Source organism: Prunus persica, chromosome G5 (genome assembly GCF_000346465.2).
Source record: "Prunus persica cultivar Lovell chromosome G5, Prunus_persica_NCBIv2, whole genome shotgun sequence".
In the NCBI taxonomy this organism is placed as follows: Eukaryota; Viridiplantae; Streptophyta; class Magnoliopsida; order Rosales; family Rosaceae; genus Prunus; species Prunus persica.
This window is the reverse complement of record NC_034013.1, coordinates 12,143,448-12,156,732: the sequence shown is the minus strand read 5'-3', so window position 1 is coordinate 12,156,732 and position 13,285 is coordinate 12,143,448. Positions and strand designations below refer to the sequence as shown.

At 36.9% G+C, this 13,285-nt stretch overlaps 2 protein-coding genes across 3 annotated transcripts; one reads left to right on the top strand and one right to left on the bottom strand.

Moving 5' to 3' along the window:
- On the top strand, positions 1,752-4,000 carry LOC18777286 (E3 ubiquitin-protein ligase SINAT3). The gene is made up of 3 exons (XM_007211007.2): positions 1,752-2,350; positions 2,821-3,207; positions 3,435-4,000. Exons 1-3 carry the CDS (start codon positions 2,138-2,140, stop codon positions 3,759-3,761), a joined length of 927 nt encoding a protein of 308 aa, XP_007211069.1. The 5' UTR covers positions 1,752-2,137; the 3' UTR covers positions 3,762-4,000.
- Positions 4,058-12,382, bottom strand: LOC18777818 (uncharacterized protein At4g10930). 2 transcript variants are annotated; one of them, XM_020564204.1, is made up of 16 exons: positions 12,306-12,382; positions 12,037-12,143; positions 11,646-11,731; positions 11,160-11,250; positions 10,854-10,900; positions 10,596-10,665; positions 10,367-10,476; positions 10,194-10,259; positions 9,132-9,700; positions 8,943-9,014; positions 8,747-8,821; positions 8,594-8,654; positions 6,533-7,826; positions 6,360-6,434; positions 4,604-5,716; positions 4,058-4,490 (listed from the first exon to the last, which is right to left on the bottom strand). In XM_020564204.1, the coding sequence occupies exons 2-16, from the start codon at positions 12,124-12,126 to the stop codon at positions 4,266-4,268; spliced, it is 4,044 nt and encodes a 1,347-aa protein (XP_020419793.1). In that variant the 5' UTR covers positions 12,127-12,143; positions 12,306-12,382; the 3' UTR covers positions 4,058-4,265. The 2 variants fall into 2 exon arrangements, with proteins under 2 accessions (XP_020419793.1, XP_020419792.1); XM_020564203.1 differs by having other exon boundaries at positions 4,059-4,490; positions 8,594-8,672.

The following is a 13,285-nucleotide window of genomic DNA, read 5'->3' as shown; positions in this document are numbered from 1 at the left end:
GACTTCTTTGTTTTGTTATCCAAATATGAGAATTGGTTCATGTCAATTTAGAAATTATGACTTTTGTTAAAATTCCAAATTGATTTCCCTCATCCAAATACATACAATTATTTTACAGTCGACTCGATATGTATCAAGTGAATTTGAAACGTTTTTATTGCTATGAAGCTTACTTTAAAAAAAAAATATATTGGGGAAGGTGAAATTAGGATCTCAAGACTCAAGTGTAAGGACATATACTCTTAACTACTTAAGCTACAAGCTCCTTACTTTTACCTCGGAGTTAGGAACAGACGCACCAAGGAACAAGAGGCCCTTGGGATGCCGGCATTTGGTTGTGGAGCTCTTGGGCGAGCAATTACAGACCCCTTGACCAGCAACTTGTTGACCCATTGGGTTTGCTCGACGAAAGAACCCAAAGAGAGAGAGAGAGAGAGAGAGAGAGAGAGAGAGAGAGAGAGAGAGAGAGAGAGAGAGAGAGAGAGATGTGAGAGAACGAGAGAGAGGTATCAATAGTGAGAGAGAAAAGGAGAGGAGGAGAGAGGATTGCAGTGGATGTTGTAGAGAGTGAAACTGTGAAAGAGAAGATGGGGAGGTATTGTTTTTTGTTTTTGTTTTTGTTTTTGTTTTTCTAAGTGGGAGGGTGTGAGTTGGGGTTGTTTTATTTTAAATTTTAAAAAAAAAAGATAATTCTAGTCTCTATACATTATAATTTTATACCTTATTAAGAAAAAAATGATATTCTTTTGAGTTTTTTTGTTTACCCCAATATTTAAATCATTAAGCTCTTAAGTTTTTTTTGCGAAGATAGTGAGGTTTTTCTTAGAAAGTGTGAAAATTTGAATTGAAGTTGAGGTGTACTTAGAATATGGAGTGAGCAAAGAAGAATGCGGGGTTTAAATACACAAGTCCCTAAAATTATTGAAAAATAACAAAAATTATATTCTTAAAAAAAAAGTTATATTCTTTTTTAGATGAGACATTAGCAAAAATTATATTACATTGAGTTTCTATTTTGATTAAATCATGTGTAGAATTATGGAACAATTTTTTAAATTTATTTTGATTAAATTATGTGTAGAATTATGGAACAATTTTTTTAATTTATTTTGTTTATGAAGCTATAATACAATGTTTTGAAAGGAAAACTTGTCATGCAAAAGTGAAGCTTAGATGGAAGTACTATTTTTCTATTTTTTTACTTTTACTTTTTTCTTAAAAAAATTTCAAAGCTTTACTGTGACCGTTTGGCATGAAAATCCTAGTTCCGCCACTACTCAAAGTCACTCCAATATAAGAATTTTTTTTTTTTTTGGTGGAAATTTATATAAGAATTTCAAAATGCAAAATTCTTCACATATGGGGGGATGAATAAAAAAATAGAGATATTTAATCATATACCCATTCTTAGCAATAATAATATAGATACACTCTACACAATTTAAAATCTATAAACGAACCCAAAAAAAATCCAAAAAATGACAGCTAACCCTATTAAAATTAAAAACAAAATCAGATGATAGGTTCTACTTTTAGGAAACATAACTACTTTATTATCTTGTCTTAATTCTAAAAATAAAATAAAAAATAAAAAAGGAAACCAATTGGTACATGCGTCAAGAGGCTAGTTTAAATGAAATTAAAAGCTTTTATGTTGTAAATGGGCTTTGAGTGTGTTTCTAAAGTCCATTTCATATAGTTTTTTATTTATTTATAATTTAAGCTCCTATATTGGGTATAATAGTAAATCTCCCTAAAAAATAATTAAACTTCCAAGTTAGATTTTGAAAACACAAGGATCACACTGAAATTACCCAGTTGGGAAGCAATTTTTAAGTAGGTGCAGTTGGTCCTTTGTTTTCAGCATTAACTGCCTTTGGCATTATATTTTTGGAAGGACCGATGGAGACTTGTCTGTTTCCTTCAACAAATGCTCCCAAGACAGCCAACTTCTTTGAAGCCTTGGTTGCCCATCTGTCTCTCCTCTCTCTCTGCCCCTTTACTTCGTTCTAGATGCTATCAATTCAAGCATTGCCACTGCCAGAGCACATACACAAAGGAACAAAATAAAAATTCAGTGCTTGTTTCTGTTTTTTTATTTTATGGTTTCTTCAAACCTGCATGAAGAGCTATTACAATGGAGGATGTTGGTGTTGTTGAATGTTTGACAACATGTGATGGGATCTACGAGGGAGACTCTAACCACAGCCGCCGTCGCCATCACCATCACCACCATCCTTTCTTGGCCTCAGCCATGTCTCACAACAAAGCTCTGTCTCCGGCCACAAGTGTCCATGAACTTCTCCAATGCCCCGTCTGCACAAACTTTATGTTCCCACCAATCCACCAGGTGTGTGTTAGTTGTCACATTTAATCAGAATGGGGTCACATTAAGTTTTGTTTTTGGTAAGATTATGATTGTTTTTGGGTGAGTTTGATATATTGAGCTTATTTTAATTTGGTGTTGAAATTCAGATGATGAGTTTTGGTTGGCTGGGAAATGTAATTCTAGGATGTGGGTATTTCCTTGATGCAGGGTCTGATTCTGTTTGGGGCATAAAGGCTTAGAATGTAGCCTGAATTCGTAATTATCTCATTCTTCATAAAGAAGCAGTCTTTATGGCATGATTTTTTATTTGGAGAACTTAATTTGTTGGTTTAAAATGATGTTTTGAGTTGTGGGTTTGCTTTGAGTTTCATGATGTTTTGATTTCCTAGATGTTGAGCTTGCAACTAGAGTTTTCAGTCTGATTCACTGCTTAAATTGGTTGGAACTTAGAAGTTTGGAACTAGTTGATTTCAAAGTTTCTGTTTCTGCAGTGCCTAAATGGGCACACTCTGTGCTCCGTCTGCAAATTGAGGGTGAACAACCGGTGCCCGACTTGTAGAGAAGAACTTGGAGACATCAGATGTCTGGCATTGGAGAAGGTAGCAGAGTCACTAGAACTTCCTTGTAAGTATTGTTCTTTGGGCTGCATGGAGATCTTCCCTTACGACAACAAACTTAAACATGAGGCTCAGTGTAACTTTAGACCATATAATTGCCCATATCCTGGATCTGAGTGCTCAGTAGTTGGGGATATTCCATTTTTGGTTGGCCATCTACGAGAAGATCACAAGGTTGACATGCACATTGGATCAACCTTCAATCATCTCTATGTTAAGTCGAATCCCCGTGAGGTAGACAATGCAGCAAGGATGCTTATGGTAAGTGAAGTTTCAATATTCAAGTTTGGATTTGGAGGCGTTGATTGTTTATGCTCTAAGTTATGTTTTGAATTTGAATTTTTTTTTTTGGAATGTGACATTGAGAATGATGCCTATTTACCAAATGGGTTGGCTCTAATTTGTGGCATCTATGGTGATTGGTAACTGATGCAATGTGTGTGTTTGTTTTTTCAGATGCTCACCTTCATGTTCTTTATGTTTGTTAGGTTTTTAACTGTTACAGCCAGTACTTCTGCCTGCACTTTGAAGCCTTCCTACTTGGCATGGCTCCGGTTTACATTGCATTCCTTCGTTTCATGGGTGATGCCGTTGAGGCACGAAAATTTGGTTACAGACTGGAGGTGGGCGCATATGGCAGGAAACTAATATGGGAAGGAACCCCTCGGAGCATACGTGATAGCGATCAGAAGGTTAGGGATAGCCATGATGGTCTCATAATCCAGCGTAACATGGCACTTTTTTTCTCTGGTGGAGACAGGAAGCAGCTCAAGCTCCGGGTTGCCGGACGGATTTGGAAAGAAAACAGCACCTAGATGAGGGCTGCAACTGGTGGCGTCTGGAGCCCTTTTGCTCCAAGGTCTGTTTGTATCAAATTTTGGTGGTGTTTCTTTTGCTTACATAAAAATTTTCAACTTAGGATCTCCACTTGTGCTCTCATTGGCAATTTTGGTGGTGTAATGTATTCACAGAACCTGATTTCTCTTCATCTATTAAGCATTCCACATAAGATTGCATCGTTTTTAATCAAGCAAAAGAACCTCAACATTTGTGAGGTGATGGATTCTGCTTTGGAATGAGTAGCATATGTATCAAGTTTGGTCCAAATGCCATGCACAATAAATTGTGATATACTTGTATACGCTTTTTGCTCAGGCATATGAAAATTCACCAGGATACACGTGCCAACACGAGTTTCTTCATCAACTTATACAATGCATGGGGTTGGGGATGTTTTTATACAATGTCTCCTATCTACAAATTACACCAATTAGAAGAGTGGAAATTCTGAATAATCTTATAGCCGAAAATAACTGTCGTTATAGAGGATCAGTTTTTTCCTTCTGTCGGGCTGTCTCAACGTACTGCTCTGCGAGCTTCTTCACCTTCTCACCTTCCTTAATTAGGAAGTTTGCGTTCTTGGCTTTAGAATGATATTTCATAACTTTGTCAGTTGTTTTGGCTGCAGCCCACTTATATTGTTCAGTTGTAATCACGCCACTCTTGCATAGCGGTCTGATGTGCTCTTTAATGTAGGCTTCAACCTGTAAAGCATTGGAACAATGGGTTAGCTACATTAAGATCACGCATAATAAAATCCTTTTAAGATCAACGTAAAGGGAAGATAAGTTTTCAGGGTAAGTGGCTTGGGGAAAACCTTCTTAGATACAGAACTGCTGCTGTTAGACTGATTGTTAGCGACCGTACTGGTCTTCTTCTCCTTACTTTCAACATTTCCACCTGGTTGGGTATGGTTCGTTGAATCTTCACCACCAGAGGAGTTGCAACCAGCACTGGCAACCATCATATTTTGTGCATTGTTCTCATTACCAATTCCAGATGTTTTTATTGATTTGTTTGGCTTTGGCTCATTATTTTCATTCTCTTTAGGATCTTTGTCTTTAACCAGAGCTTCATTAAGTAATCCCGATTGCTTTTCTGATGCTCCTGGAAATTGCTTTATCAGTGGTTCTGTATCAGGTCCATATAATTCTTCACACTCTGCAACAGAAAGCTCTTCACCTTCTTTACCGAATAAGGATTCCAAAGGAGCACATGACTCATCAGTCCCACCGTCTGTGGTTGAATGTTCCAAACCTGAATAAGTAGGATTCTCAAGCATGCTGGAAAAATCTTTTTGTACTTCAGTCTTCTCAGTCTTTTCAAGATCTAGAGTATGAATAGATCTTTCAGACTGAAGTGTAGAGAAAACCAGTTTCAATTTTGGTGCCCCTTCTTCTGGTTGTGCATTAGAGACTTTTGTAGCAGCAGCACCAATGTAGTCTTCATCTTCCAAATTATACTCAAAATCCCCGTATATGTCCAGGTCTGGATGAAAATCCATCTCAAATACATTATCAGGCCCTTCCTCTCTGATATCTAATGAGGGACCATCTTCTTCAACTGGAACTTCCATATTGGGATGTGGACTATTTGGAGGAGAATCAGACAGAAGACCGGCATTTCTCAGTGCTGCATCAATTACAGGATCAGTTGAAAGTTCATTCGCAGCTTGTTCTGATCTTTCAGCAAGGACTGAAGTTGGGGCTGAACTAAGTACTGGGGCTCCACTAGACTTCCTATTTTCTGAACGATGCAATATCTCCTGGGAACATAGATTCAGATACACTAGCTTGCTATTTGACCTATCAGCAACCTCCTTTTCTATATTAATTGAATCTGCAACAGCTAACTCCGTATCTGCAGTTCTACGGATCACAGGAAGATTTGCTTTCCTCAAGAAGTGCTCAGTCAGACGGTAAAGCTGTGTCTGCACAGCAGATGTTTATAACAAAGTCCAAACAACCAATTAGCCTCCAGTTTCATGAAAATTAAACAAGTAAATGGTTTGAAAAAGCACACTTTATAAATTGTACTAACATATCCTTTGTTTGAATGGATCTATTCTCTACATTATAGTACATGATAGATAAACCAAGAAAATAGTTGACTATAATTGTGGCCTTTGGGTTCCAGCTCTAAAGATCTATCCATGCAAGAATGCAGCCTAAACTGAATTGAGATTTTATTTTAGAATTTTCATATATGGATGAATTTGTTAGTTTTCAGCAGACAAGCACTGTCACTAAAATAGGTAATTGAGGTAGTCATGCTGGTGTTCGCATTGGTGTGGTCGTAGTACCAGTAGCACTTAAAATGATGGTAATGAATTCATTGTGGTTTGATTGAGATGGTGGTGAACGCAGTTGTGTCATGAATCATTCCCCATGCAAGATTACAACAAAAATGCGGAAAGGTTGCTTTCTACCATTTCCTCATAAGAAAATTTAAAACAACTTCTGCCTTTCTATTTTGCAAAGACCAACAGAAGGCAACACACTCCTTGCATATTAAAAATAACTCAAAGAGTAACCTAAGGAGAGATGTAATAGAAGCACACACACACTTCATACCTGCCTCACTGATAAGGGGATTTTATTATGACGACTGGGTGCCAAATTTGGTCTCATGTCTATTGGTAATTGAGCCTGCTCAAAGCAACCACAAAACATAATTTAATATGATATATCACCTGCATAACCAAACAGAAAAGATGAAAGGTTTTAAATGAAAATCTATTACGTACTAGCAAAGGGTAATTTCCTTTGAGCACAGTGTTGCCTTCCTGTTTTTCATTTGCTGCTTTCCCGCCTGCACCACTTGTTTTCCTGGCAAGAACCTCTAAAGCCCATTTTCTTTTGTCACTTTTTATATCTTCAGGTTTTTCAACCACTTCCCTCTTGGTTATAGATTTGGAACCACCAGCTGAAGAAACCAAAGACCCTTCCGCGTGTCTGTCTTGATGTACTTTGCTAGAAGAAACACCATTCCCTGAGCTTGGAATATTATTTTTACTCCCATATTTCTCTAGTGAAGGAATCCCACCTTTTGATAAAACCTTACCTGTTTCTGTGGAATTTGAAGTACAATCATTAAGAGACGACTTTGAACACTTTTCAATCAAGGTGGGTTGTTTATCATTCTGCTCTGAATTACCAGCAGTTTTAAGAGCTAAGAGAGGCTTAATATCATCTTTTCTTGGAAGTAGAGATGAATCTGCTAAATACAACCTGGAAAGAATTGGATTTGTGGACTGCCTATCAGACTCCCGCTCTGTGTCTGCACCCTTTGATCTTCCTTTCAGAAGGTCAAGAACTGACTTCAAAGTTTCAATTTTTTCAGGCTCAGTAGTTCCTATGCAGCGATGCTTCCAAAATTCAATTTCACGGTCCCGGTCCCATGCGCGTTTTCTTCTTCCATTGGATGTCCCATAAATTTTCTTTGTTAGATTCTCACGTACTTTCCCCTTCTGCAACATTGCCTTCCTTGTCTTCACTGCCAAATGTGATAACTTCTTAACAGGCTCCGTTTTAGGTCCTGCTACGGCAGCCCGAAAGGCATCAAGAAGCTTTGGATTGAAAAGGTTTGCGCCAAAATCTTTTGAAGAGTTGTTACTGACAGCTTCTCTTATTTCTTTTCTCAGTGTCTGAACTACCATGGATGAGTCCTTGTCCTCAGCAGCTCTCCTCATGATCTTTTTAACTCTCAAACCAGCCATAGTTTCTTGCTCTTGTGATGAATTATCAGCAGGATTAGGGTGAGCAAGCCCCTTGGAAGATTTACGGTTTGTAGTTCGAACAATGCTCAATATATCGGAAGTGATGTTCTCCTCAACAGGATGAAAAGTTAACGTGCTATCTTTAGGAACTACTGTCAGGATAGAGCAGTTTTTAGAGTCATCTGGTATAGATGCTTTGGCTTGGTCATTGGAAGCAATTGGTTGAGTCTTCTCCTCATGTCTGATTTTCTTAACAGACTCTTTGGTCTCAATCTTAGGGTTAGTATCTCCATCATCAACAACAATGGTATGAACGTCATCACTATTATTTCAAAAAGTCAAGGAAAAATAAAGTCAGAAATTTTGTTCTACTTGCTATGAAGAATGTAAAAAACAACAGCAAATTGCCATTTGAACTACAAACACATCTTTCAGGCAAATGACAATAAACAAACGTGGCTAGCATACAAGCATAAAGATAGTTAACTCACTTTAAATTAGCATGCATTTTTTGTTCAACCAGTTGAATTTACTTATGCTGACATTTCCTTGATGTTTTTAGACAAGTATTGTTGATATTTGACTGATGATGTTTAGCATGAAAGGGCAACTAAAAATGGGCTTTTGAGGAAATTAAAAATTTGTGTTGCATGCATGCATGTTTAATGTGGATAATCCAATAATTTGGAACCCCTATATCCTGGTTCAGTTTTATCTACAAACTACCATATCATGCAGTGGTTATTAGCAAGATAGTAACCATCTTGATGGAATCGTTAAGATAAGAAGAGATGTTCCCTATGATCCCAATATCTACTACAGGATCAACAAGCCAGCTGAATGAACCAAGGACTTTTATGGAGACCAGAAACACAATACATCCAACATAAATCACGAAAACTTCAGTGAATAGAATTGATGGTGGTAGAAAAACACAATGCATCCTACTTGAATTAGGAAAACTACAGTGTAGTGGTGGCAGATTATGATATGAGGATAGCAGTAACAAAACCTGAGGCAACATAGTTATGAGCACTAATTGCTGAAAACCGTATAAGAATCAACGGATATAGTTGGATGACATGTGACCTGCAATCAGTATGCTTTCTCTTTCCACCAACAGCAATTCCAGGAGCATCCAAATTAGCATCTGGTACAATCTCATCAGCTGTAAACATTTCAGCAATTAAGCAATGTGCAGGAGTGAATGTTGAATAAACAATTTAATGCTGCTTCACATACCTATCGGCGAATATTCTTCTGAAGGATTGTGAATCTTCAAATCTTCAGTCTCTTGATTTGATACAAGAATGGCAGCTGGAAACATTTCAACAACGAACATGAATGACTGTTGTGTAAATAGTGCTAGAGAGAGAGAGAGAGAGAGAGAGAGAGAGAGAGAGAGAGAGGACAACTAATGACTAAAACAGCTTAATACCTTTTGACAAATATTCTTCTTTAGGATTGTGATGCTTCACATCTTCAGTTCCATTATTATTCAGGTCAACAGCTAGATGCACATTATTAAAAATAAGATAAACTTGAACATGTAAAGCATACCCTTCAGTTCTATGCTATCCTAATCATGAAATTATCAAGCTTTAGAAAGGAAAAAAATGTTAATTACCAGACAGAAACGAGCCCACAGATAACCCAAGTTCAAGACCCATATTGGAATCACTGTCAGTCAGTTTGTTACTAATGTGTGATTCATCGAAACACTTTCCGGAAGGATTCCCAATGCAATCAAAACTACTAAGCTCATTGGTTGATCCATCAGTACTCATCCTAAACTGCTGCGCTAAAGAATTTGAAGGTACATTGGAGGTATCGCAGGATAAGGATAGTTCTAGTGCCTGAGCTCCAAGCACTGGCTGGGTAATAGTTCTTTCCCCGGGGGGCCTTGCCAACTTGTGGCTATCCTCAGAAGCCAATACCAATGTTTCAGACTCCAGGTCCTTGCCAACTTCAACGGTTGGCAAAACTCTCTTACTTGGCTCCGCGATGCGTTGATTTTCTCCAACCATTGAGACTACAACAGCCGTCTCACCACTATCAGCCACAGCTACAGATACCTTTCCAGAAATATTGTCCTCATCTAAAGATTCGCGATTAGCGTTTTCTGGGCCATACTGGCTGTTAGACCTCTGTACTGAATCTGTATCTGATTTTTTCGGGATTTCATCAACTACACATCTACAGAAAATACACAATTTAGGATTAATTTAAAAAGTATCAGTGTATTAAAGAAATGAAAAGAGGAGACCTAAGATTTGAGGAAAACAGAGCAATTTGTATTCCATTCAAATCTCTATTAATCCTGAGGTGCATAAATAAAGATCAGCAAAGCTGCACTAATCAGTCCAAGCCTAGTAGGATTGTTACTTGGCAGCAATTGTATACATAAAGGGTTCTCTTTGTCCTCAAGTCATAAATCAGACGGTTTAATTTTATTGGTTGACAAACTCAAGACAAGACAGGGATTTTATAACAAGAACAAAGCTTCCACAGAAAGGACCGACAGCTTATTCATCTCCATTAAACAACTTTGAGCTTAGAGGTAAGGTTCGGAACACGAATGAAAAGTGCTTATTAACTGAAGTTTTAAGGAAAATTCACACACTAGACTCAGCAAAAGAACCAACAATGCAACACCCATGAACAAAACAATGATCCCCATGTAACTTACCTGGGGCATAACCATGTACTCTCAGATGTGCCCTCAGGATCAAATCCCACACAGAAAGCATGGTACCTGTCTCCATTCAAATCCAAGAGCAATTAGAAAATAACAATATTTGATAAAATCATATATCTATCTATACGGACAAAGATTCTATATCACATTGACTGATTGTTTACCATAAGTCACATGAATCACAAGCAATTGATGTATCAAGATTGGAATCATCCTCAATAGCCACTAAGCCACTTCGAATTTTGCAACCATCTCCATCCAAGCAGATAACTGCCTACAAAATGATAGAGTAAATAAGAATCTGATATCAGTAATTTTAACAAAAATCTTAGAAAGAAAAGATGAGAATTGCAATAAGATCTTAAAAAGAAGAAAACATGTAAAGATGATTACATTTTCATCAATATAGTATGATGGAAATGAGAGGGTGTTGTTCTTTCCTTCAATACTCCAATCGTCGTCTCTGCAGAGATTAATACGGAAAAATTAATCTATGTTGAAACTAAGGCACAATAAAAATAAAAATAAATAAGTGGCTTAATTGCAATTTCTTGGACAGAATCTTGAATGTCAATTTCATAAGAAGACTACATAATAGTGTGGGCAGTAAAAACCACAAAATAATGAGTCTATAGTTAATTGCCAAAGTACCTGTAAGGTGAGTCCTCGTCCACTCTGCTCCCAATAGTATCATATACCTTCACATTCAAACCGATCTCATATGCTTTAGGATCACTTTGCAACAGCATCAAATCACAACAGGATAACTTCAAAAATAAAATTTCCATTTGCCAAGAAAAAGAAACCTATTGAAAGCAGCCAGTTGTAGAAATCAAAATAACAATTGTTCTTTGCAACTAGTTGTATATCAATACCATTATATTATCCCATACCTAACAGAACTACTACTATAACCAGGATAAGAAAAACAAAGAATCGTGTATTTGCATCACTCACTGGAACACATGTGATCAATTGAAATTCATTCTGGCAAAGTGGGCAGAGGTTTGTAATGGTAGCCCAATTGTCAATGCATGCAAAACAGAACCTGAAAAATCAATGTTAACCCTTGCCATAATACAAATTTCATCTGTCAAATATATATAACATATGGAAAGCAACCCATTCTCTCATTTTAGCCCCATACTTACACAACAAGGGTGTTAACCAAAGGATAACTTCACCTCACATGAACCTCTAAATATATTGATACACCTTGTAGGTTTCATCATACATGACTACTGGAGAACTTATGAGCACATTTGAACAATTTCCTTCCTCTATTTTTTTTCCTTTAATTAAGTAATAGAAAGGGAGAGGAAAGAGTTCAAGGCAGCAACAGAATACTTTTATAATAAAAATGAAAACTTGTTAAAATCTCTCTCTATCTACCACTCTCTCTCACCCACATACACACACAAAGACAGACACTTAAGCGCATACCAGTGCTGGCAGCAATCCAGAACACCCCTATCGATAACAGCATCCATGCATATCCCACATGTTTCGCCCTCAAAATTAGGATTATCCTGCACATTAAATACATACAAAAAATTTGATCCCAAAATGATAGCAAACCAAGTAACCAAACTTAAACTTGCATATCCACAAGTAACACAACAATAAGCAAGTCAAAGTTCACACATTTATTTAGAGCTTCCCATGTCTGACTTATTAGATGAAAATGGTTCAACCATTCACCACACCTCTTCAAAAAGAGAAACGCATTTTCCATATATAATCATTCATTCAACAAAGCTACATAATAAAAAATAAGCTTCAATGACATAGAAACTACGTGCTACAGCTCAATGAAAATGATCTTGAAGCTTACATTGCTATAAGTATCAGTAACTCCAAAAGCACCTCCCTCTTGTACGCTGCTTGTAACTAAATCCACTTCCATTGCGTCTCCAAAGAACATGCTCCTCAAATTAAAACCTAACAAAACAATAATTATTATGCAAAATAAGAAATTTAATTTAATTATAAAAAAAAAAATCTGACCTTGTTGAATTCAACCGTCTGGCGATTTAAATAACTAGAATCGCAAAGGTCAAAACGGGTAACAAGGAAACCAGAACAACGAGGGGAAGAGATTACCTGGAAAAGAGAAAGACCACCATTTCTGCGTATCTCTGGGAGAGAGCGCTGCGAATGATCAACACCAGCGAGTTAACTCGGAAACTTTGGAAGCGCTGTTAGACCCAACGTGCGGAGACGGCCCAAAAAAATTGTCGTCTATAAGCCCAGTAGCCTCCTATTATCTTATTTTCAGGCCCAAGGCCCAAGATAATTCCATATGAATTTTTTATCAAGAGATTCACTATTATACCCAATATAAGAGCCCAAATTATAAAAAAGCCCTATATGAAATGGACTTTAGAAACACACCCATCTCATTTACCACATAACAAAAAGTCTTTTAACCTCTTTTAAATTACAAAACTGCCATTCATTTTATAAAACAAACCCAACCCCAAAATTTCATAAAAAAACTCAAAACACTCAATAGGGTATCAAAGTAATTTAATAATCAAAATTAAATTCAATAGGGTCAGCTGTCATTTTTTGGGTTTGTTTATAGAAATTAAATAGTGTATGGTTTATCTATATTATTATTGCTAAGAATGGGTATTTGACTAAATATCTCTTTTTTTCTTTTACTTCTACGTAATAAAAAGAAAACCAATTGTCACATGCGTGGCTAGTGTAATGAGTGAGATAGAAAGTAAGGGATATGATAATTTATTCCCTTTTCTCATGGAAATTTTCGTTTCTTTGTCAATTGTGGAAGTTCAGATGTGGCATTATATGACAAGCTTGAGCAAGATCCATGGGAAGCTCGTCCGTATAGGATTATACTTCTCAATGTTGTGATTAAACAAAACAGTTTCCACGAGGGACGTGGGGAAATGTTCAATATCCAACAGCTCTCTTCTTTGAACTTCTTTTTGGAAAAGCACGTAGATTCAAAGCTCACTGCTGCTGACGAGTCACATATTAATAAAACAAAACCAATAACAATGGTAACCAGAGATTATAGATTTTTTCCTAAGTGATTGTCAACTATGTGCTGTCTG

Coding starts and splice junctions, on each gene's coding strand:
- LOC18777818 (XM_020564203.1), bottom strand. CDS start 12,126: ATGTTCTTTGGAGACGCAATGGAAGTGGATTTAGTTACAAGCAGCGTA. Junction 11,251..11,645: donor CTGGATTGCTGCCAGCACTG/GTATGCGCTTAA, acceptor TTGATTTTTCAG/GTTCTGTTTTGCATGCATTG. Junction 8,673..8,746: donor AGAAGAATATTCGCCGATAG/GTATGTGAAGCA, acceptor AAATGTTTACAG/CTGATGAGATTGTACCAGAT.
- LOC18777286 (XM_007211007.2), top strand. CDS start 2,138: ATGGAGGATGTTGGTGTTGTTGAATGTTTGACAACATGTGATGGGATC. Junction 2,351..2,820: donor TGTTCCCACCAATCCACCAG/GTGTGTGTTAGT, acceptor CTGTTTCTGCAG/TGCCTAAATGGGCACACTCT. Junction 3,208..3,434: donor ATGCAGCAAGGATGCTTATG/GTAAGTGAAGTT, acceptor TATGTTTGTTAG/GTTTTTAACTGTTACAGCCA.